Source organism: Neofelis nebulosa, chromosome 1 (genome assembly GCF_028018385.1).
Source record: "Neofelis nebulosa isolate mNeoNeb1 chromosome 1, mNeoNeb1.pri, whole genome shotgun sequence".
NCBI lineage: Eukaryota > Metazoa > Chordata > Mammalia > Carnivora > Felidae > Neofelis > Neofelis nebulosa.
In genome coordinates this window covers 152,589,941-152,614,173 of record NC_080782.1, presented here as the reverse complement: position 1 = coordinate 152,614,173, position 24,233 = coordinate 152,589,941, and the positions used below count along the sequence as shown (strand labels likewise).

General features: G+C 57.1%; 1 protein-coding gene across 1 annotated transcript; it reads right to left on the bottom strand.

Moving 5' to 3' along the window:
• Window positions 1-140: 140 nt before the first annotated feature.
• On the bottom strand, window positions 141-15,579 carry ARF1 (ADP ribosylation factor 1). The gene is made up of 5 exons (XM_058740530.1): window positions 15,444-15,579; window positions 1,803-1,987; window positions 1,590-1,700; window positions 1,389-1,513; window positions 141-1,288 (listed from the first exon to the last, which is right to left on the bottom strand). The coding sequence occupies exons 2-5, from the start codon at window positions 1,948-1,950 to the stop codon at window positions 1,127-1,129; spliced, it is 546 nt and encodes a 181-aa protein (XP_058596513.1). The 5' UTR covers window positions 1,951-1,987; window positions 15,444-15,579; the 3' UTR covers window positions 141-1,126.
• Window positions 15,580-24,233: the final 8,654 nt, after the last annotated feature.

Here is a 24,233-nt window from a genome sequence, read left to right as displayed (position 1 = left end):
AGCAGGGAGGCCAACGAGGCAGTCACTGCCAGGGCACTGGGCCACGTCCACACCTGCCACGAAGCCAGTGGCCTGTGTGTCCTGCTCCTGTTCCCAGAGGTGAGCTGTGGCTAGTGGCACCAAGCATTGGAGAGCCGTGAACTAGTTAAGAGACTTTATTCTAGTAGCTATAATTACAGTGCTTGTTTGTCGAAATGAAAACTGAAAACAAGTATACAAAACAGTTGATTACTAATTGTGTATTGAAAGCAGTAAGAGGTTCCACGACACCAAATAAACCAGTTCTGAGGATTTCCCCAAGATAAAGTTGAACGGCTCCAGCTTCTTCAGTGTTTATCAAAATACGAAAGAAAAAAGTAGACGTCGTCGTTTCGGTGGCAAACCTGACCCTTGCAGGCTGAGGGAGTGAAAGCACATGTGGACGGGGGCTCCGGGGGTCCCCCTGAGGGCCCTGGGAGTGGTGGCCGCAGCCCCCAGCCCATCCCCCCTGGGCGGCCATGTGGGCACAGGTGCGAGGACAAACGCTAGGGGAGGCAGGACCACCGGAGACAGCAAATCACGGGGACCCTGTCGTGACCATGCAGGATAGACCATGGCCGGCTCTGCCCCGTCACGTTCCCAACAGGAAACGGATCACCGGTGGACCAGACGCCAGCCCTTTACCGCAGAACCTAACTAGGCACGTTTCTCCCTTCCGTGTGTTCAAGTGTTCTCCTTGCCTTGTGTTTTTATCTGTTTTAAAAATGCACTGAGTTCGGGTTAAAAACCAACCACCAAAATTGATTCCAACACAGACCTAACGCCCATAGGAGAAGCGAGCGCCAGGCTGGCCCCGACAGCAACTCCTGGGGGCCCCGTGAGCCTAAAATCCCTTCTCAGTACTGAACAGTGGGCTGATTCTTTTTACAATAAAAAAAGCTGAGTAATATTGCATAGGAGTACCAGAAACTGCCTCGTTGGGAACAGAAACTATTTACATTAAATAAAAACCCGGCTGCAGGCTGCGTCTGCACATTTACAGCATGGTGAAGCACACTGTGACCGACCATGGAGACAGCTTCTGGCACTCACACCACATGAGAGTAAAGCAGGGTGGAAGGAGGGAGTGGGGGGGAGGGGGCGCAGCTCACTTCTGGTTCCGGAGCTGATTGGACAGCCAGTCCAGTCCCTCATAGAGCCCGTCCCCGCTGGTGGCACAGGTGGCCTGAATGTACCAGTTCCTGTGGCGCAGCGAGTGCAGGCCCAGCTTGTCCGTGATCTCGGCTGCATTCATGGCGTTCGGGAGGTCCTGGTGGTGGGAGAGGCCGACGACCTCCAGTCAGTGGGCAGCAGGGACCACCCCTTCCCGCCTCCCACCCCGCATGGCCGGGGCCCATGGGCGCACATACCTGCTTGTTGGCGAACACCAGCAGGACGGCATCCCTGAGCTCGTCCTCTGCCAGCATCCTCATGAGCTCCTCACGGGCCTCGTTCACACGCTCTCTGTCGTTGCTGTCCACCACGAAGATGAGGCCTGCGGAGCCGTGGGCGTCAGGACGGGCGCCTATGGCGCCCCAGACTCTCCCGCAGGCCACAGCCCCTCCGCTCACCTTGTGTGTTCTGGAAGTAGTGGCGCCACAGGGGCCGGATCTTGTCCTGGCCGCCCACGTCCCACACGGTGAAGCTGATGTTCTTGTACTCCACTGTCTCCACGTTAAAGCCTGTGGGGGCCACGACCCTGGTCAGCCTGCCACCCCAAGCAGTGAGAGGCCCATGCCCCTCCCCTGCTGCACCCCCCTGCCCCCTGCCCGCGGTCTCCTCACCTATGGTGGGAATGGTGGTCACAATCTCACCCAGCTTCAGTTTGTACAGGATGGTGGTCTTCCCTGCAGCATCCAGGCCCACCATGAGAATGCGCATCTCTTTTTTGCCAAATAGGCCCTTGAAGAGGTTTGCGAAGATATTTCCCATGCTGTAGACTGGGGGGAGCAACACTGGCCAGAGAAACCTGTGGAGACAGGGGTCCCTGGGTCTCTGTGCTGCCCAGGGCCAGCAGCGCAGGGGCACTCCGGCGGAAGGACAGGTCTGACCTCTGACAGCTCACAGGGTGGAAGCTGACCACATCTGGTTCCCAAGCAGCAGAAGGGAGACTGATGTACAACCCGCAGAGGGAATGCTGTTCACCCAATGGCTGTGGCTTTCACAGGACGCAAGCTCCTCAACCATGCAACAAGAGGGGCCAGAAACAACCATCCCGGCAGTGACGCAGGCCAGAGCCAACCACACCAACGTGACGTGCTCAGAGCTTAGCGCTCACCCACAGACAGGATTCGGAGCCAGACAGCATCTAGGCTCTTGGGCAGCACACAGGCCATGAAGTCCCAGGGGGAGCGACCCCATGGGCCGCATCAGGGACTGCGTTTGCCACAGGCTCCCCTCGTTCAGAGCAGAAACGCTGGGCCCAAGGGAGTGGTCTTCCATCCCACAGCCCCCAGGGCACAGGAGCCACCCGGCCCTGACCTCCCCATAGGCGGGCACTTTCATTTCCAAACAGGCACCTAGAAGAGCTGGCCACCTTCTCAAATGCACACTGTTTGGGAATCTGGGTGTTTATGGCTGGCTGCCTTTATGAAGCCAAGCACCCAGGCGCTGGGCAGCCTTTACACCGAGCGCCCGCAAGGCCAGGAAGAAGGCTGGCCACCTGCCCCCGCCCCCAGGAGCAGCCAGGAGCTCCATGGTCTGCGGGAGTTGCAGAGGGTACAGGTCTGCCCTGCGTCACCAGCTGAGACCACACATGTTCCCACTCCTGGTCAGCACCCAACACACCCACTTTACTGCCAGGATGCCTGTCAGTTCTGTGCCAGTCCAGTCAGCACTGGGTGGAAATCACCCACCCTACTGTGAACCTGACGCTCCCACGGGCCTGGGCATGCCAGCAGAGGCCTTCAAGCTGGTTTCTGTGCACTTGTTACTGTTAAAGATTTTATTTTTAAGTCATCTCTACACCCAACGTGGGGCCTGGCCTCACAACCCTAAGATAAAAGTCTCACGCTCCGGTGAATGAGCCAGCTGGACGCCGCACCTCAGTGCATTTCTGACAGTTTACTGCTGCTATTACCTATTCAAAAAATTAAAATTTAAAACGACCTTTACTGTAACGCTTCCTTTTCTGCAGACAGCCCATTCTCCTAATATACACAGAGGATGACAAATCCTTTGGGAACACAGAACGGACCAAACACACACATTCAAACTCGGCTCACTGTTGAAATCACTAATGAACAGGTGCCCAAGCGACAAAGACAAACAGAAAAAGGGGAAGACAGGTTCTGGGAGCAATGAGAATGTGGCTGGACCTTCCAGGAGCAACAGACCCAGGAACTCTGCCACCCACGTCCAGGCGGGAGGGTGTGGGTGCACACTGTGCTGCACACAACGACAGACACCCACAGGCTGCCGAGCCAGGACGCACGGCTGCCTGCATCTGGATGACCGCAAACAGCCATGCAAGTCTCCCTCTAAGAGCCACCAATGGAAGAGAACAAAAGAAAAGAAGGAATTTGGGGGGAAGGAAGAGAGAAGACTATTTCAAAGGAAAAAACAAACAGAACCCCCAACCCTCACATGGCTGCAGCCAACAAGGTGGGGACCCAGCGCACACAAAACAAGAATGGGGAGTCAGAACACAGCAGACCTCACGGCCAAGGTGAAACACACAAACCTGTGCACACGTTATGGAAAAAAAAAGGATACTTTCACTATGGGGATGTCTTTTTAGATACGACACCAAAGGCATGGTCAATAGAAGAATTGATGAGCTGAACTTTGTGAAAGCTACAAACTCCCAATCCGGGAACAACCAGGTCAAGGGTCAAGAGACCCAACCAGACAGAATATTTGCAAGAGACACGCCTGATCACGGACTGCCATCTAAGAAATGCCAAAAAAAACCACTTAGAACTCGATACCCAGCAGACTGAAACTGCACGTAAGAATTTTAAAATGGGTCAATGACCTTAACAGACCCCTCCCCACAGAAGACCTACAGATGGCAAATGAGCACAAGAAAAATCTCTAAGTCAGTATGTCTTCGGGAAATGCAAACGAGAACACCCAACTGCCCACTACACACCTATGAGAAGGGCCCAAACCCCCCACACCCGCACAAGCTGCATAGCATGGGGGGGGGTGGGGGTGGGGGTCACAGGAACTCTGCCTTGCTGGTGGGGACCTGAAACCGCATAGTCACCGTGGAAGGGTTTGGTGGTTTCTTACAAAACCAAACATTGTTGCATGGTGCGACCCAGCAGTCGAGCTTCTGGGCCTTTACACAAAGTCCTGGACGTGGATGTTTACGGCAGCTTACCCACAACCACCCAAACTTGGAAGAACCAAGACGTCCTCCACGAGGTGACGGGTAAAGAGACTGTAGTCCATCCACGCCAAGCGACATCACTCAGCGCTAAACAGAAATGGCTTAACCACATGTCACTAAGTGGAAGCAGCCAATCCAAGATGGCTGCGCACTGTGGGACTCCAAGTGCCCAGCGCTCTGGAAAAGGAAAACCACGAAGACAGGAAAAGGATCCCCCCAGTGGCTTCGGGGATTAGGGAAGGGAGGGATGACTAGGGACACAGGGGGGCTGGGCTGTGAGGGTGGTGACAGCCATCACGTGATGGGTCCATGTCATTCCATACTTGTCCTCCCCACGAAAGGATGGGCCCTGGATGCTGCAGCATCAATGTGGGTCCCCCAGGTGGGGACACTGCCCTGAGGGAGTCTGTGCCTTCCTCACGGTTATGCTGTGAACTGAAAACAGCTCCCAAGGCTTGCAGGATGAGGGGGAAAGGACAGAAATTCTAAATTTTACCATCTGACTGATGGAAACTCCAAAAAACAACACAGGAAAGCGTGGGGAGGAGATTCTGCTGTGACATCCTGCAGGAGCACAGAAACCTTTAGCCTGAAAGAGCCTGGGGTACAGACACGGACACAGATGCAGTCTGAGAACACCAAGGGTCCCAGCACTCTACCCCAGTGACACAGCAGTGCCCTCAGCCAAGGTGGCGATGCAGGGGAAGGGCAGAACAAGAGCCATGTCCCTGCAAAGAGGTGGAGGAGGGAGGCAGAGCTCCAAAGAAGGGGACATGCCACAGGCATGGCTTTACAATGGGGCCTGGCTATCCCAGGGCAAGGGAAAAACCGGTGACAGGTACAGAAGGCTCGAGGATGAAAATGAACACAAGAGATCACTTGAAACATATGCCATCCCCACCTGGCTCTGCAGCAGGTGATCCCCCCCCCACCCCTTGCCATACTCTTCCTGTTGCTGGGGTGAGGGTGATCCAGAGGGCTGAGGCCAGCACGCACTGTCCAAGCGGACCCCCAAGGGGGTGTCATCAGCATGCTCATCTAGAGATGTGGCTACTGCAGTGGAGCCACGACAGGGGTGATCTCGGGGAGACGGGAGTGGGCGGGCTATCTCCACTTGTCTTAGCACTAATGTAATCTTGTCCTTACCATGATCACAGAGTCCTGGGGACCGAGGGGTAAAAATGTCACTTGCACTCTCCCCAGCCCCCACGTGGGCAGGTGGACCATTTCAGGGTAAAACTGCCTGTTAGCCTCCTCCCCCCAGCGTGCCGCCACTAGCCCCCAAGTCCCCACTTGCCCACACACTGCCCCTGGCCTGCTCGGCTCTGCTGAGCCCTCGTTACCAATGTGGTCTGGGTCCTTCCCCTGTGGTTCTCCAACACATCAAACTCTGGAGCCCCAAGGGGACTGATGAGGTGAGCGTGCAGTTTTGGGTGCAAGACACTACCACACGGGCGCTTGGTCTCCCCCAGCCGAGAAGTGTCTACACCTGCACCTGGCCCACGACCCTGCTGGCTCCTGGCCTACCCCAGCACATTTACTGTTTTGCAAAATGTCAAGACCTAACAGAGGATCTGCCACAGGAGAAAGGTGGACCTCAGGAGAAAGGTGGACCTCGGAGCCATCCTGTGGCCTATGTCACACCCTCTGCCACCAGAATCCCTTAAGCTCAAATCAAAACTCATCTTTCCTGTTTACAATGATGACCCTCTGCACCAGTGAGCAATGAAAACACAGACTTTCTCAGAAGGGCTCCCTCCAGCCCCACAGCCTTGAGGGAACAAGTTTTCCCTCTGTTAGGACCAGAAACAACGTAAAGCAAAGACCTTGGCGGCCCACGTTCTCGGATAAAGAGGTCTATGTGGCTACGGGTCAAGGCCAGCGATGGGGCCTCTGTGGGGAAGCCAGTCCAGCCAGAAAGAAATGTAGCTTTGTGAGTTTACGCCCGTTCCGCTCCAATAAATGAATCCAACATGACTGGTTTAGCTGCCAAAGAGAAAAAACTTACTGTGACTTCCGCCTGTAACCCCAGCCTCTCCTCTGACAGGCCTCTGAGGTTTCAGAGTAAGCAAGGAACAAAGTCTGTCACCTTCTCTGAAATCATCGACTCAGCAGAATCTCTACCAGCGAAGACCAAGATGACCTGAGCAGTTTGCCATCATGGCCAAGAGGCAACCACCAACGTAGAGCTTGATTTGACCCAGGGACAAACACATTGGGGTTTGGGCTCCATTCTGCACTGCGGACACGATGCACCACTCGGCCTCCTCCATAAAGGGGAGCTCAGATGTTTGAGTTCCCTACATGAGTGAAAAGCTGGGTGACCTTTCAGCTCTTCATCTTTCAGCCTTATTTTTTAATTTTTTAACCTTTTTTATTCATTTTTTAAGAGAGAGAAAGAGAGACACAGAGCACGAGCAGGGGATGGGCAGAGAGAGAGGGAGACACAGAATCCGAAGCAGGCTCCAGGCTCTGAGCTGTCAGCACAGAGCCCGACACAGGGCTCAAACTCACCAATGGTAAGATCATGACCTGAGCTGAAGTCAGACACTTAACTGGCTGAGCCCCCCAGCTGCCCCCCCACTTCTTACAAGTCAAGTTTATTGGACTCAACTTACATACAGTAACATGTTCCGCCTCACAGTTCATACCCTCGTTTTGATTTTTCCAGAGCTCATATGCACTAGGAACCGTTTTTTAAGGGTCTCATGAATGAGCAACTGCTTTCTAGCAGCCCCCTATGTGCACCAGTCGTCAATCACTCAAGCCCCATCCATCCCTGACACAGCAGCCACCTATGTGCACAGGTTGTCAATCACTCAAAGCCCCATCCATCCCTGACATATAGATCCTAAGTGTAAAATGGGTCCTCAGGGCTCCTGGGTGGCTCAATCCACTGAGCGTCCTACTCTTGATTCAGCTCAGGTCTTGATCCCAGGATCATGGGATAGAGCCCTGTGTCCACACTCAGCGTGGAGCCCGCATGAGATTCTGTTTCCCTCTGCCCCTTTCCCTGCTCGCGCTCTCTTAAAAAATTAAATAAAAATACATACATAAATAAAAGGGGCCCTCTACTTTTGTAGGCCACATGTAATCTCTTGCAAACTGCTTTCTGCACACGAGCTTTGGACTCCAGGGCCTCAGCTAAACAAATAAAACCTCAGGCCATCACCCTGCCCATCAGCACAACATGTCATTCTGTAGCCTAGGGCTTCTTCTACAGCAGAGTATATTACCTAGTGTACCTAGTTTGTAAACACCAGTGGACCAGGAAAACTGAACGTGCTAGTACTAGTGCTAGGCAGATACACCACAGAGCCCTAACGCAGTGTGACACACAGGAATCCACACAGCCAGAGGGGACACTACACAGCCCGGCACACTCAAGGCACCTAAGTGGACTGATCTCTCTTATTTCCATCAGTTTTATTCCTATGACTGACCTATACCTTGTATTAGTTTCAGGTATGCAACAAGGTATCTCCCTGTAATTACGTGTTCACAACTCTAGCTAACACCCACCACCTCACACAGTTCCATGTTACTCTCCTGTGAGAATTTCCAAGGTTTCTAACACCATCCAGTACTGTCAATGGGTCACCACACTGCCCCCCCCCACGTCCCAGGACATGTCTCTTTCCACCTTCACTCAGTTCCCCCTCCCCCACCACATCCCAGGACATGTCTATCTTCCACCTTCACCCAGCTCCCCACCACCACATCCCAAGACATGTGTACCTTCTTCTTCACCCAGCTCCCCAACCCCCCCTGCCCCCACCCTGTACCACTAGGAACTTTCCATATGAAACACACAGTGCAGAACCAGATCATTCTGACCAGCACCCCAAGGCCAGTTCTGATGAGGAACTGCCTAGGGACTGCCATTGGGCCTTCCGGCACAAACCTTCAGGGTGTTTTACAGGACCCAGTCAGGCCCAAGGGCTGGCCCCTGTGCAGTGATCCCAGCCCCCACCCCCACCCCTCACTTCACACTCAGTCTATGGTGGCTGACGGTGGGGGCAGGACCTGGCAGGTCTGACTCCAAGGGCACAACACTACTGAGATTCAATTTAGCTGGCTCTTTGCCAGCTTCTGATTCAATGTGAAATATAACACCCAGAAATGAGTTTCCTCATCACTTGCAGCTCCTATCAACAGTAACAGCAATGTGAATACCCAAGGGCCACTGTCCACTGTCCACCAGAACAGGCACCGGTGGGACAGTCTAACCACATGCAACGAACCCTACTCACTACCAGCTACAAAAAACAAGGCACTGAACAGAAGAATATGTTTACAGTTCCTAGTTCCCCCTTAATTCAGTCTTACACTTTTACTTACTGTTTTGTAACATAACTACCCTCTAAACACTTCACCAAACTTCTGTTCTTCTGAAATGTATACAATGGAGCAAAATCCTAAGGGGTGCTGAGCGGCTCGGTGGGTGGAGCATCTGTCTGACACCGACTTCAGCTCAGGTCATGATCTCAGGGCTTGTGGGTTCGAGCCCCACGTTGGGCTCTGTGCTGACAGCTCAGGGCCTGGAGCCTGCCACGGATTCTGTGTCTCCCTCTCTGTCTCTCCTCCACTCATGGTCTCTCTCAAAAATAATTAAGTGTTAAAAAAAAAATATATATATATTAAAAAAAAATCCTACGTAGGCTAGCCCAATGTAACCAATACCCTTCTACAGAAGACCAATGAATACAAATGTCACATGTGTCTCCAACTAGACAACAAGGACCAATGAGACTCAGTCCACGCAGGACCCTTGACACACGTGTCACACTTTCCAACTAGACAACAAGGACGGATCAGACACGGTCCACGCAGGACCCTGGACACACGTGGCACATGGTCTCCAACCTGAGAGAAGGAGACACACAAGTTGAGCCTGGCCAGGATGCTGCTGTGTGGAAGAGCCCCTCAGCTCTCTGCATCTGTCCTGATGGCAGACACGGACCGCTCCACAGTATTTTCTTATTCCTGATTGGTTCCTGGCCACGAGGCCTTCCACTTCTGGCTCCGGCAGTCATGAAGGTCCCACAGTATTCTAGCCCATAGGACAGACTCTTGGCCTCCCATTCTACTCTGGCTTACACCTAAGGGCACAGATACCCTCTCTGACCCCAAATGCAGTCAAGTCTGAAAGACTTGTTACTGAAAAAAACTGAAGATCAAAAAAGCAAATTTGCATCAACCAACAACACTGAAATGCACAACAAATTGAGCCGAAAACGGGGAAATTCAAGTAATTTGTGAGCACAAGGCAAAGCAGCATCTGAGAAACCATGGCAGCTGTACAGCACCTATCAGCCTGAGAAGGGTCCTACCACCGACCTTACTGATCCGCGCAAGCCTGGACCAGCTGCAGGGGAACACAGGGGAATGTGTCCAGAGACCCTGGGGCCCCACCCTGACCACACCCCCAGCACCTTCTCCACGGAGGTGCCCGCTCAGTCTGTTACTCCACCATCCGCAGGAAGCAGCCCTTTGGCTCCAAGCTCAGCACACTCACACACGGAGGCTGAGCAGGACACGAGTGGGGCAGAAGGGTGAGGAGTGCCAGCACGTGCACAGTGAACAGACTGTCAGGGGCATCTCTCTCGGTGGGGTCCCCCACAAACGTGCTGTGGCCAGTCGCTGCACCTTCTCCTACCACATGGACTCCAAGGGGCCAGAGACCCCCGTCCACACCCTCCAAGGACGGGGAGGTAGGAGCAAGCCCTCCTGCAAACCACCCAGGGTGGCAGGAGGTCCTGAAGCTCTCTCAGCACAGGGGCCAATCCTCAACCCTCGGTCTGGGTCTTCAAGGGACTTGGAGGGACCATTACTGAGAACAAAATTAAAAACCCGCAGCCCCACCTCTTCTGGAGGAAGCTTGGGGGGGGGGGGGGCCCTCCGCCGGAACTCCCAGCACCAGACAGCTCTGAGAACCACTCCTCCGACCCTGCCTGCAACCTCAGGCAGCCCTGGTGGGGGGTGGGGGATGACTCTGGTTCACATGCCTAATCACACCGTTCTCCACCTGAAGCCTCTCGAGGGTCCCCACGGACCCCTAGGCCGGACCAGGTCAGCACCCTGCATTCACACTCTGGTGCCACCCTCCACAGGACCCCATCTCTACCCCTCCCCACAGGTCTCCACTAACACCAAACCCCCAACATTAACCAAGAACCTCCTCTCCATCCCCCTCGTCCCAGATCTGCCTGCCTCACCCTCTGAAAGGCAGCCTCCCCACCCCGGTACCTGCCTGTGCCCTGGTATCCTTATCTCCCCTCTGGCACCAGCAGGGGCCCACTAGGCAAAGTCAGATGCCTGTACACCACCCGCCAGGAAGGGTCCTCACAAGGGTCGGAGCCGACACGCCCGTGGAGCTTCACAGTGCCACCCCACCATCCCGAGAGGAAGCTGGCAGCCGGCACAGCTGGGGTACATCCCGTCCTGCAGCTCCATCTGCTCATCACAGGGAAGTCACAGGACAGTGAGTTGTTGGCGAGTGTGAGCCCCCACACAGGAAGCTCCGAGGAACCACCCGCCAGGGACCAGGGACCACTGCAGACCCACACGCTCACTTCCCATACACAGGGCGGCTGCATCCACCACACAGGCCATTTTCTCCTGGAAACGGAGGGCAGCTCTTGAGAAGGTACCACAGAGAACAGAATGCAATCGCCCTTGATTTACAAGGTAGTTGCATTCCTGGAAAATTCAGAACATCTATCAAGGCTGCGTACAAAAAAGAAAAAGTGGTTTGGTACACAAACCATGATGGAGTGTATGAAATCACTTTTTTTTTTTTTAATTTTTTAATGTTTATTTATTCTTGAAAGAGAGACAGACAGAGAGGCAGAGAGAGAGGGAGACACAGAATCTGAAGCAGGCTCCAGGCTCTGAGCTGTCAGCACAGAGCCTGACGTGGGGCTTGAACACACGAACCCACAAGATCATGACCTGAGCCAAAGTCAGACACTTAACCGACTGAGACACCCAGGTGTCCCAGAAATCAGACTTTTTATGACCTGAGGGCACATGGAACATACTCTTTCTGGGGACGAGGACCACTGGCCTGCAGCAGGTCTCCCCAGGCCCCCCTGCCCTCACCTGCTCCTGACAGTTCTCCAAAGGCCACGTGCCCCTGCCTGGGAGAGGCTTTGTTACCAGACCCACAGGACCCTGCACCCCATTCTGCTCACTGCCCCAGCACCACACATCCACCCGTTCCCTCCTCTGAGGCACACTTCCCTGGGCATCCGAGACTGACCGTCAGGGACAGGAGGAAAAACTGTAAAAGCACATCTATCAGGGCCCAGAAATTAATCACACACATCTACACATACACTTCTCCTAAAAATGAGTTTGTGGGGAAGAAGCCATCCAGTCAACAATGAACTCCACGCTGGAGCAATCTGACCGTCCTGGACATTTCAGGGAAGGAACTAAGACTGAAAGTCACTGTTGACTGCATGGGACCTGCCCTCAGGTACCAGCAACGGGGACTTAGTGCCTTTTCGTCCATCTCCCCAGGAACTGGAAGTCTCCCATCACTTTGACCGACAAAAACGCTGAAAACTGTAAATATCTTCAGCCAAGTTTCACCACCAAAATCAACACAACAGACAGTATTTTAAGTATAAATTAATGGATTCAGTTAATTAGGAACCCCGTGCTCACCTACAGATGATAGGAAAATTCACAGGATAACGCTGTTGACAGCAATGTTTGAGACAGACTTTGTTTTGGATCCAGTGATCAAAATGCTGGCATGTCTAACTCACCCTTCATTCCCACTCTTCACGAAGGAGACCAGACGGAATCTTGAAATTGTTTCCTTGGCCACTGGCCGAAGTCATACCGATGGGACACTGACACTTCACAGTAAAGTTTTCAGGACCTTAGAGAACCAGAACCCCCAAGCTTCCTGTTTAGCTTCCATGTACGACTCCACAAAACTGATTTCCTACGTAACACAAACTGAAAAGCATCAGGTATTTGCCAGATGAAGTGCCTCTTGGAACCCTTTCCGGCACCCCTTCAAGGAGCAAAGCTTATTAAATTCTGACTAAACGCTAGTTAGTGTTTCCCAAATCTACCATGCACTTCCAACTTCTAGAACCGTGTGTGGATCATAACTGCGCATCCAGTAATTTATGGTACGCACTAAGGGTCACCTCTGTGGCCTCTTCAGAAAAGTCGGCCTCCTGAACAGAATCACTCCCACATCTGTAACATCTCCCTGCCTTTTATGTTTTTGTGGTTGCTTCCTGACTTTAGTCAGGGCTGCTGATGACAGGATGCCAAGCTCTGGTGGCCACGGTGTGCAGAGACCAGGAAATAGGGGTCCATGGGGACCCAGTGGAGGGCGGCACGTCCCCGCATCAGTCAGCTCTGCCACTGCTTCCAACTCCTGGAAGGAAGCTGAGGAGGTGTGTGTGTGGGGGGGGGGGGGGGGGGGGGTTGCTGAGGGACTCCTAGGAATCAGGAGCTTGGATGCTTTTGTGCCAACCTTGCTACATTGCTTTCCACTAATCAGGCCACCTGACCCCTCCAAGTGTGGACCACCTTCCTGAACAGTGACAAAGCCATAAAGCTGCAATGCCTTAACAGTCACACACCTATGCTTTCAAGAGTGCCTAATAATCACCAGAACAAGCACCCGAGCGGTTACACTGTGACCTGGAATTACCCCCCCCCCCCATAAACTCGGCAAAGCCGTCCTTTGCCAGCAGGCAGGGTTCCGGCCAACCCTCTCCCAGGTCAAAATCGCTTCTGAAAGACTGGACACTGCCACACCAATGAGGAGCAGAGAGCACAGCTCAACTCTCTCATTTTAGGAACCCTGAGACCCGGCCTCCAGGCTCTCCAATGAGCACAGGGGTTTCCATGTGACTGTGACATCACCTCCGCAGCTCATAGCCCACAGACTTTACCGGAGCCCACGGGACAGGGAAGTGCAGTGGAAGTGTCCTCTTGAGTTGTCCATGACACAAAGCAAGTAACCAGACCATATGACCTACAAAGCAGAACCATGAGGGGCCAGAACCAGCTTCCCCTTCTGCACTTTCCTTAGAAGCTGATTGCTCAGCACGTAAGTTAGCCGTTCGCCAAGCCAGACATTTCCAGTCTTGTGTCTGCAGACAGGGACCACGCCAGGGGGCCTCCTGGAGACAGGGACCTCTGTGCTCAGCCACACACACTCCTGCCAGGGGGCCTCCTGGAGACAGGAGCCTGTGCACTCTCCCAGCAACCAAACCAGCTCTGTGCTTGGACACGACCAGACATGGGCTCATATACACACACTCCTGCCAGGGGGGGCCTCCTGGAGACAGGGACCTGTGCGCTCACCCAGCAACCATGGACCAGCTCTGCACTTGGACACCACCAGACTTGGGGCTCATACACATACACTCCACCAGGGGCCTCCTGGAGACAGAGACATGTGCGCTCACCCAGCAATGACAGACCAGCTCTGCACTTGGACACGACCAGACATGGGGTTCATACACACACACTCCTGCCAGGTGGCCTCCTGAAGACAGGGACGTGTGCACTCACCCAGCAACCAAACCAGCTCTGTGCTTGGACACCTCCAGACTTGGGGCTCATACACATACACTCCTGCCAGGGGCCTCCTGGAGACAGAGACATATGCGCTCATCGCAGCAACCAGACCAGTTCTGCGTCGGAAATGGCCGGACTTGGGGTTTACACACACACACACACACACACACACACACACACACACACACTCCATTCCTTCCATGCAGACCCCTCTGCGAACAGCGCTTGCACTTGTGGCCACTCATGTGGCTGCTGGAAACTGCACACACCTGGCCAGTGTCAGCGGAGCCACGACGTGGCCCGGCGTCTCGCACACACGCACACGCACGCACCGCTGGAAACGCAGGTGCGACCATGCAGACGGCGGGCACACAGAGGAGTGCTGACCACTCGCTCACTAGTTCTGAAACAAGCCTGCCGGGACACACGAGCGGCAGCACCCACTTCCGGGACCCTCTCCTCTCGCCACGGGCGCTGCTGCGGTCCTGCGGGACCGACCAGCACACAACTACTCGGTGACTGAGGAAAACGGGAGGGCGGGCCGCCGCACGGCTCCGGGACTCGGCACTGACAAGCAAGCTACCGTCTCCCACGCCCAGACCCACTCCGACTGTGCAACAAGTAAGCGCAGGGCCGCGGAGGCAGCTCGCCCCCGACGGCCCGTCCACAGGTACACTCCGCAGGCGCCAACTAGGAAGGAAGAGTGTTCTCATCTCCGCCAGCCGCGACCAGGAAGTCGGCCCTGGCTTGCATCAAGTTTTGGTAAAGGGGCCCCGCACAGACGCGGACGCGCCCGCCGAGCGCCCGGAGCCTCCGCTGGCAGCAAGTGCCCAGCACTCAGACCCCGGGACCTCGCCCCGCAGCCCCGCCCCCGTCCTGCCAGCCAACAGGAACTGGGCTCAAACCCTGGCCGTCGCGTGACCTTGGCGGCGTCCCGGGCCGCGGGCTCCAGTTTCCTGGTCCTCGAGACCCCGAGGCGGGAGGCGGAGCAGGCGGAGCAGGAAGCACCGCTTCCTGGGGAGCCCGCGGCCTGGGCCGGACTTCCGGGCGTGCACCCCGGTGGCTCCGGGGGGCGCGAGAACCACGGCGGAGGCTCGGGGGCCCCGCGGTGCGACCGACCCCTGCCCCGGCCTCCGTCCCCGGGACTCCTGGCCCCCGGCGCAGCCCGCGCCCCACCCCCCCGCGCCTCGACCCCGATCCCGGTCGCGGCGCCCCCCGCCTCCACCCGGCCTCAACTTGACCCCCAGCCCAGCCCTCTGCGCCCGCCCCGCCTCGATTCTCATCCCAACCTCGACCTCGGCCTCGACTCGACACCCTCCCCACACTCGACCCCCGGCCCGGCCCTCCGCGCCGGTCCCCGGTCCCCGGCCCGGCCTCGGGCCTCACCGCCCCAGCCTCACCTCGGCCCCCGCCCGGCCCGTCCTCACCACAGCCCTCAACACCCTTCCGCCGCGGCAGTGGGCAGTGCGTCGCGTAGCCCTGGCAGGCCCCCGCCGCCCGCCACCCGGCCCCTGGCCCGCCGCCTCACCCTCGGCGGCCGCGGCGAGGTTACTGCTCCGAGCCAGGCGTTGGTTTCGCTCCCACAAGATGGCGGCTCTGACGGCGGCCACGTCAGTGCCTGCTGCCGCAGGGAACACTGGGGAACGAGGCGGGTCTGCCCGCGGCCCCGCCCACCCCTGCTGCAGCACGCACGCGCAGACTCCTGGCTGGGGGCGGGAGTGCCGGGACAAGGACTCCGCCCCGCCCCGGGCCGCGCCCCTCCCGCCTCTGCGCTTGCGCACTCGCTTCCCCGACTCGGGGCGGAGTCCGTCCGCGCCTCAGTCGCGCTTCTTAGGGGAGGTGCCAGGTAGAACCCACCGGTCCATTTTGTAGATGGGGAGACTGAGGCGAGGAGGGGATTGCGGCCCCGGGAGAGGCGGCGCCCGGGTGCAAGAGAGGGTTCCTGTTTCCTCCCCGGCCAGGCAGGTCCCAGCGGACCAGCGGGCAGCGGGCTGCGGTCCCTTTCCCCGGGCGCCAACCCCCGGTGTGGTAATGGTGGCCACCAGTAGGTGGTCCGGGTCCTGGAGTGACCCAAGCAGCCGCGCGCGTGCCCGGAAGAGCGCCCCCGGGGAAGCATGCTGCAGATCACATGAAGAAGCCTTCCAGTTGGACAGGCTGAGCAGGAACCAAGCCAAGCAGGGGACAGTGCTGCTCTGGGGTGGTCAGGAGCCCAGACCCAGGAAACTGGAAGGTGGAGACCCCTTCTCCGGGAAACCTTGGGCGGATCAGAAGGGAGACGCGGACAGTTGCCTCCCTTCTCCATAGTCTCCAGGCTCAGGGCTTGGCTGTGGACCCCACATGGAAGCTTACTCTGGCCTCCTGCCAACCCCGGTTCCCCCTCCTTTCTGCCACCTGGGCTCCTCCCCCCCGCCCCTCGTGCTGGTTTGAGTGGTCTTCCACTCGAGAGGGTTGTTACGATTGTTGGAGGGGTTCTCCAGACCCGTGTGTTGTAGAGGGCACAAAGCAGGGCCATCACTTGTCAGAGAAGGGCATGAGGTATTTTGCTGCCTGTGGAGCAGCCTCCTGCTCCTCTCTGCCTTCCTCCCCCGCCTGCTCCAAGCTGGGGGGCTGCCCCAGTCCTCCTCAGCTGCCCTTCAGCCCCAAACAATGACAAACCCATCTTCTGAGAGGCTGAAGGCCCTGTGAGCCAGGCCTTGCAGGTCCCACTTGGCAGTCCCAGCCTCCCCCAGACCTCACCCCTTATGGATGAAGCAGTCTGTGATCTGCACCGCAGCATCTGCCCCCAGTGCTATCATCCTCCCTCCTCTGCCTGAGGCTCCCAGCTCAAATGCGACCTCCATGGATCTGCTTGGGTTGTCTGGGGGTCTCTCCTGCCCTAAACATGCCACAAATGCTCAGGCAAAGTTACCCTCAGGAGTATGTATCTCTAGGGAGTGACACAAAACCTTCTGCTGGTGCTGGCTCCCCACCCCCAGAGAGCCAATCTCCCACCAAACGTCTTCTGAAGCTTCCTTTGAAATTTAAGCTGTGAAAAAAATATATAGGCATGAAAGATACATGCACAGTTTTCGGAAGATTAATTCCTGTGTATCCACCTCTAGGTAAAGGCATTCACTTTCCCTCTTGATTCCATCCACCTGGTGTGTCCTCTCCGGAGGAAAGGGACCATCTGCAGGCCAGGCCACACATTTATGGGGGCCCCATGCAGGCACAGCAGGGGAAGGATCCCTGCCCCTGGCAGGGAATGAGGAAGTGCCAGGTGGTTACCTGGGGAAACTGAGGCCCAGCTGCTCATCTGAGATTACCTAAGGTTACCTGGGGCCTCCCTGACCCTCCTCCCTGGAGTCTGGGGATAGGGATGGATGGATGGAGCAGGGCGCCTGCCCAACTTCAGCCAGGAGGGGGTGAGGCGAGCTGTCTACAGGGTCCTGCAGCCCACATTCTCACTTTCAGCCAGACCACAGGTGTGGGGGCTGGCTGGGGTTTGGGGTCGAGCTCCTCTCCTCTGGGGGTTCCCAGACCCAGGACCAGGTCAGACGCCAGGATGCTAAACAAGAACCCCCCACCCCAGGGAAGAGACCAAGGACTGGCTGGAGCAAAGGGGCAAGAGCAGGAAAGACGGGGAGTGCAGATGTTCACACCCTCCAGGACCCCCAGCCTGGCAGGCACCTCACACAGCTCTGTTTGCGGCCCCTGAGAAGTGGGCAGTGTTCGCGGCAGACTGAGTCTGCTCAGGGAGGCTTAAGCCCACTGCAGGTCATGAGGCTGCGACTGGGGCCTGAGGATTTTGGCCTCTAGCAAGCCTGCGGCCGACCCCACACTGCCTCTCACGACACAGGCACTTCACTGCCTCTGTGCTGCTCTCTGGTTATCCTGGGTTCCTCCACAGCAACATGCATATCCCCTCTAAGAGTTCTCTGGATAGTGTGCGGAGAGGGGCCCTGGTGTTGCCTGTGTCTGGACCCAGAGAGGACCCCGAAACCTATCCAGACAAGTGGGTACAGAGAGCGCCTGTACCCTTCTGCAAGAGCCCACCCTTCTGCATGTCCTTCCTGGTGCAGCCTGAAGGTTGACCATGTGGGCCCAGCCCTCACATCCACACCTCATTTCCCCCCCACTCCAGGGCTGCCCTGCCCCTTGGCCTGGGCCTGGGGCTGGGCCTGGGCTGGGGCTACAGCCAACCAGGCCTTGACTCTTACCTCTTTGGTCATCCCAGAAGGTCATGGCCACAGAGCAGTTCCACTCACGTGAGAGTCCTGTGTTACCTCAGGGCCTTTGAACGTCCTCATCCTCCCCATAGCTGCTCCTGCCTCAGATTCCTCATCTTATGTCAGCCCCTCCTTGCCCTGCACCCCTACTGTTGAACCCTCACCCCAGCCCTGCCCCTGAGGCTCCTTGCCATTCCTGAGACAGACTGGAACCGGTCCTGGCCCGGGGCCGTGCTCCCTTCTGTGCTGGGGTGGTTGGTTCTCCCTGGCAGGCCAGCTCCACCGGGCAGGGCTGTTTCCAGCCTGGTTCTCAGCCCTGCTCAGCAGGCACCACAGGGGGTGGGGGGGGTACCCTTAGGACCTTCTGCTTGACATTTCGCATCTCCTGCCCTTTTGAATGTGGGCGTCACTCCCAAACAGCAGTGCGCACAGGACCTGCCACAGAAACCTCAGATACTTTGATGTCACATTGTAGCTGTTGCAGGAGCAGGGGGAATGTTTCTGCTCCCACACCACTGAAGCCAGGGAGGGCGTCAGCTGCACCTGGTGCTGCTAACCGAGGCCACCAGGCACAGCAGTCCTGCATGCCATGCCCCTTCCATGAGGCCCTTCACTGTCGTGACTCCTGGCTTTCTGGGGGTGCAGTTGGAATGCAGCCAGCAGGACCCCCTGCAGGTGTTGGGTCTGGGAGGTTGGTCTGGAAGGTTCTGACCACCCTCACTGCATTTTGGGATCTGGCGTCCTGTCCATACAATCCTCACCCCTAAAGTCACGTGCCCCAGATGTTTGTCAGCTTTCAGTAACTGGATCTGTTCCTTTGGAAATGGTGCATCATTTATTCTAGGCACTGATCAAACCTCATTCTGACACAGGGCCCATTTCACCAGGCTGTCAGGGGGCCCCGGCACACACAGCCTCCCCACTCTAGACTGACGGTGGCCCCCAACATCTGCGGGTCTCAGATGCCCCTTCCGCTTGTGAGACGGTGGCAAGTAGTCTGCCTGTTCCAGTATCAGCCCCACCACCTGCGCCACTCCCTCATGGTAGTTAGAATGGGGTCTCTGTGGTTGACCTGGCCCTAGCCTCCACCCCAGCCAGCAATGGGTGTATTTGCTGGATCGCACAGCTGAATCTGTAGCCAGAAGGACTTAGTGCTTCCTTTTTTTAAAGTTAATTTATTCTGAGAGAGAGAGAGGGACAGAGCACAAGCAGGGGAGGGGCAGAGAGAGTGGGGGAGAGAGAATCCCCAGCAGGTTCCATGTGGTCAGCACAGAGCCTGACACAGGGCTTGACCTCACGAATGGTGAGATCATGACCTGAGCCGAAATCAAGAGTCAGACACTTAACCGACTGAGCCACCCAGGAGCCAGAAGGTTTTAGATCCACCAGGTAAAAGCATGCCTCCCGCCAGCTGGAGAGGAAACCAGGAGCTGGCAGGGGGTCAGTTTTGTTGCCAGGCTGTGTGGACATGTGCACCCCAGGCTGCAGTTCATCCGAACCACTTGGGGAATGGCTGGATCTCCAGGTCCCACGGATGTATTGGCCTGGGTTCTGCGGAGAAGGGGAACCATAGGGACATGCAGAGATCTAGACGAGACAAGATTTATTATGGGGATTGGCTCCCATGGTTCCGGAGCCCGGGAATTCCAAGACTCCGCTATCCACAAGCTGGAGACCCCGGAGAGCCTGGTGTCATCATAATCGCTGAGAACCAGGGGCACTGGTGTCTGGGGGCAAGAGATGAAGGAGGTGTCGCTCAGGCAGCAAAAGAATTCCCCTTCCTCTGCCTTTCATTCTATTCAAACCCGGGGTGTTGGAGGAAACCCACGTGCTTTGGTGAGGACAATCTTTGCTCAGCCCACAGCTTCTGATGCTCCTGTCTCTGGAATGCCCTCACAGACACACACCCAGGAATGACACGTTCCTGGCCATCCAGGCAGCCCTCAGCCTGGTCAACATGATGCAAGATTAACCATCTCTGCAGGGCTAGGTGCGGCCCAAGAACCTGCTAACAGGTTCCCTGCTTCTGGCCCAGGGGCCCTTTTTGGCAGGAGGCCAGGGTGGGTGACACAGGGCAGTGCCACACCTACAGACTGCAGCCCCAAAGCTCTTGGATTTGGATTTCCGCTGGCAAATGTCTGCCTGTGCACCTGCTGTCTGGCATGCATGGGGGTGCAGACTGCCAGTGCATTTCAGGAGTCTGCCCTCTGGGAAGAGCCCCCTTGCACCCCCAGCCCCGTCCATGCCTGGGCCTGGCTCTGTTGCTCCCCCGCCCCGATTTGGGGGGTACTCTACCTGATCCCGGGGCACATTTCACCCCCAGCCTCCGGCCATGCCCATGGAGAGTGGCCAGGGTGCCTGTCTGTTGGGCACCCACTTCCCCAGGAGCCCAGGTCCCGGTGGGGCGGGGGAGGGGGAACCAGTCTTTGCTCCCATTCTACTGGGGACAGCCAGCTTGTCTTAGAGTCCTAGGACTCACCCACCTCCTCCACCTCCACACAAGAGGACACCAAGGCCTGAGGACAGGACCAGTGGCCGTGGTGACCAGTGGGGGTCTCTGGGAACAGCCGGCCATGGTGAGTAGACAGCCCAGTCCTGGTGCTCTGCCGAGTTTTTCTCTTTTAAATTGGCACGCACAGATATTCAGTGAGCCTGGGGATGTGGACACATCTGTGTGTACCCCGTAACACCCACACCCCAACAAAGGTGCACACCACGCTCACCCCCGCAGCATCTTCCAGCTGCCGTGCACCTCACCCCCGGCTGCTGCATCCCGCCGAAGGGGCCGTCGCCAGTCCAGAGGGAGCTGTGAACACAGCTGCAAGGAACACCCTCATGTGGCACTGTGGGAAATGCTTTCACTTCCACAGTGCCCGGAGTGGGGTTGCTGGTGTGTGCGCAGCAGTCCCTTTATGCCGGGACCAGATTTCTGGAGCAGCTGTGCATGTGGCTGCACCCCCCAGCAGAGGGGACAGGGTGAATACTCACAATGGCCTGGCCAGGCTGGGCTCCCCTCCTGGGGGGGAAGTCTCAGACCTGGGTCTTCCCTGGCCTCCTTGGCCCCACCGTCCACAGGACACCTCCTTTTCTTGCCCCCTAATGTCCTTGTTGGGGACAGATGGTCCTGGTCCTCTCCTGTGGCACCCCTGCTCTCTGCCCTCTCACCTGAAATAAAGCCCAAGCCTGCCTCTCTCCTTGGGGGCCCAGGGAGGAGAGAGGGGCCCTCCCATTTCTGAAGGAATCCTCCCTCGGATCCTGCAAAGAGACCAATGGGACCCTTACCTGGGTTCTGAGTGGGTCACCCTGCTGGTGGCCACCAGCAGGGCCTGCATCTGAACTCAGAGCTCCTGGGAACCAGGTTTGCAGTGTCCTATCAGGGAACACGGCTGAGTACATGGAGCTGCTCTGCTCTGGGGGGTTGGCACTGGGGCCTGTTCGAGTTAGAGTTCTCTGGGAATGTTCAGGGGCTGGTGGTGCAGCCAGGTTGGCAAGGGGCCAGCACAGAGCAGGGAACAGCTCCATAGGTTGGGACAACATGAGTGAACTACTGTTGCTGGTGGCATGCAAGAGGAGGCTGAATGGCTTTTCAACACAGGAGGCATCAGGTAAGGCTTGCTCAAGGTGAGCTAGAGCTAAGATTCCATTATTTCTTGAGTAGAAGTAAGTCAGAGGTGGGAGAGGCATGTGATGATGAGAACAGTTAGACTAGAGGGGCTCCCTTTTGTCCTTGGAGAACATCTGAGTATATTATACCCTGTTGGGGGGAGAGCAATGTAGGTAAAGGGGTAGGGGTCCCTTCGTGATGTGGTCAGTTGGGGTGGATGAAAGACCTTATATGGGGACCTGAGGTGTGGCTGGGGAGGGCCTGGCACCCAGTGAGGTGGTGGTGGGGGGACGGAGGAAGGAGTTGAGCCCCCACAGGTCGTGCAGGGGGACACAGATTGTGAGGGGTACAGTCCCAGGCTCCACCTGGATGAAGCTGTTCTCTTGAGGTCCACCCACCAAGGGTGAGGGGGGCTGGTGTCTGTGTCCCTGTCTCTGCTCCCTCTCCCTCTTTCAGGACCCGGACAGAGGACAGTGGGAGGGAGGGACCCCGCAGAGTCTGGGGGACACAGAACGCATTCTGGCTTCTGGAAGCCCTGGCCATGAGCCCAGGAATGTGGGGCACCGGCAGCTGTGAGAGGTGGGGAGGACCCTCCTGGAGTCTTCAGGCCCCCAGGGCAGGGCCGCATCCCACAGACCACACCCCAGACTGCACTGCCCCCAGCTCAAAGTAGCTGTCAAGTGGGGCCGTGGGCCACTGGGCAGCTTCCTGATGGCCCAGTAGGTGCCCAGTGCTCCGCTGGGTGGAGGACTTGGAGCTGAGGGGCTCTGCTGTGGATTGGGGGCTAGCCCACTGCTGCTGCACATGTAAGGGTGTCCAGGACCCCAGGCGAGGCCCCCCACCCGCCTGTATGGTCCCTGTTCTGGTTCTGTGGCCTGGCCACAAGGTCCACAAAGCTTCAGATGAGTCTTCATACATGATATCTCATCGTTCTGGGGCTCGGGACCTGGGGCATCTCGGGGACATGTACTGGCCTGAGGTCTTGCATGAGGTGCAGGAGATGGCCACAGTGCCTGTGTTTACCCCACAGGTTCTACAATGGATGGAGCTTTGTCACCCCAAATTCCCAGTGGTCCAGGACCACAGAATGTGGGCTCATGTGGAAATGGGGTCTTTGCAGAGGTGATCAAGGTGGGGTATCTCGAGGTGAGAGCATCCTGGATCAGGGTGGGTCCTTATGAGACAAGGGAGGGGGGTTTGAGATGGCCACATGGTGACAGAGGCAGATATTGGGGAGACATGGCCACGAGCCCAGAACGCCTGGGGCCCTGGCAGCCGGGAGAGGCAGGAGGAACCCTCCTGGAGCCTTCTGAGGGAGTGAGGCCCTGTGACACCTTGACCTCAGTCTCCTGGCCTCCAGACCTGGGGGTCTGTCCTAGGCCCCCCGTTTGTGGTACTTCATTAGCAGACCCAGGGCCTTGGGCAGCCTTCTGTACTCACTGAGCTGGTACACGGGCTGGAAGGATGGGGACCCCGTGGACACCGTGTCTCTTCTCTGTGCCTGTCCTGGTGCTGCCTGCACACAGCAGCCACAGGGTGGCCGACTTCTTGCCGCTGGGCTGTGGGGCTCAGGGCCACCTAGTGGTCACAGTGGCTCTGGCTCTTGGGGACAGAGCAGTCCCCTCTTGGGCATCCCCTGCCCTGCACCCCACTCCCACCAGCAGAGCAGGCCTGGCATTAGCTTACCAGAGAGCACCCCCTCACCCTGCTTCCCTCACTTGTCGCCCCCAAAGCCCCATGTCTGCAGGAAGCCAGGCATGTAGAATGTCGGCCCTGCAAGCCTCAGCCAACTACCTGGGGAAAGACGGGCCACTGTGGGGCAGGGCTCCCTTGCCTACTGGCCACCCTCCCCACCCGGGCCGCAGGCCCAGGCCTGGAGCACATGTCAAGATGCATGGACTCTCTCAGGGCTGCAGACATGTCTCACTGACCATCCCATCATGCAAAGCCCAGGCACCTGGACGACAAGCAGAGAGGGGTGCCACGGGGGTCAGACACCTAGTGAGTGGCCCGGTCAGAGGCACCGAGTGAAGCTAACAGCCTCCCCCTCTCTGTGCCCATGGCTTCTGCCATCTGATGCCCTCTTCCCCCCAGCTCATTCCAGTTCACGGGCCTCAGGTCCTCTGGGCCCTGTAGCTCCTCAGCTCTGTCCAGGCTCCTGCCCCAGGGCCTTTGCACTGGCTGCCCACCCCAGGTAAGCTCCCTCCCTCCCTTTGTGTACCTGTGCTCTCCCCCTCCTGCCTCTCTCTGCCCCTATGCCCCTACCTCTGCTTTCTTCTACTACACATGACACATTTGATGCATTTTTTTGTTTTACTGTTTTTGTCCCCCAGTGACAGGCAGGACATTTGCATGGACACACTATATAGACACTCACTAAGTGCTTGTCAATTGTTCCTGGGCAGATGACTGACAGGAGAGCAGGGTGGGTCTCAGGGGCAGCCAACAGGCTCAGAGAGGGGCCTGGGGTCATGCTGGGGTCTGCTGGGTGGAAGGCCACCTGGTG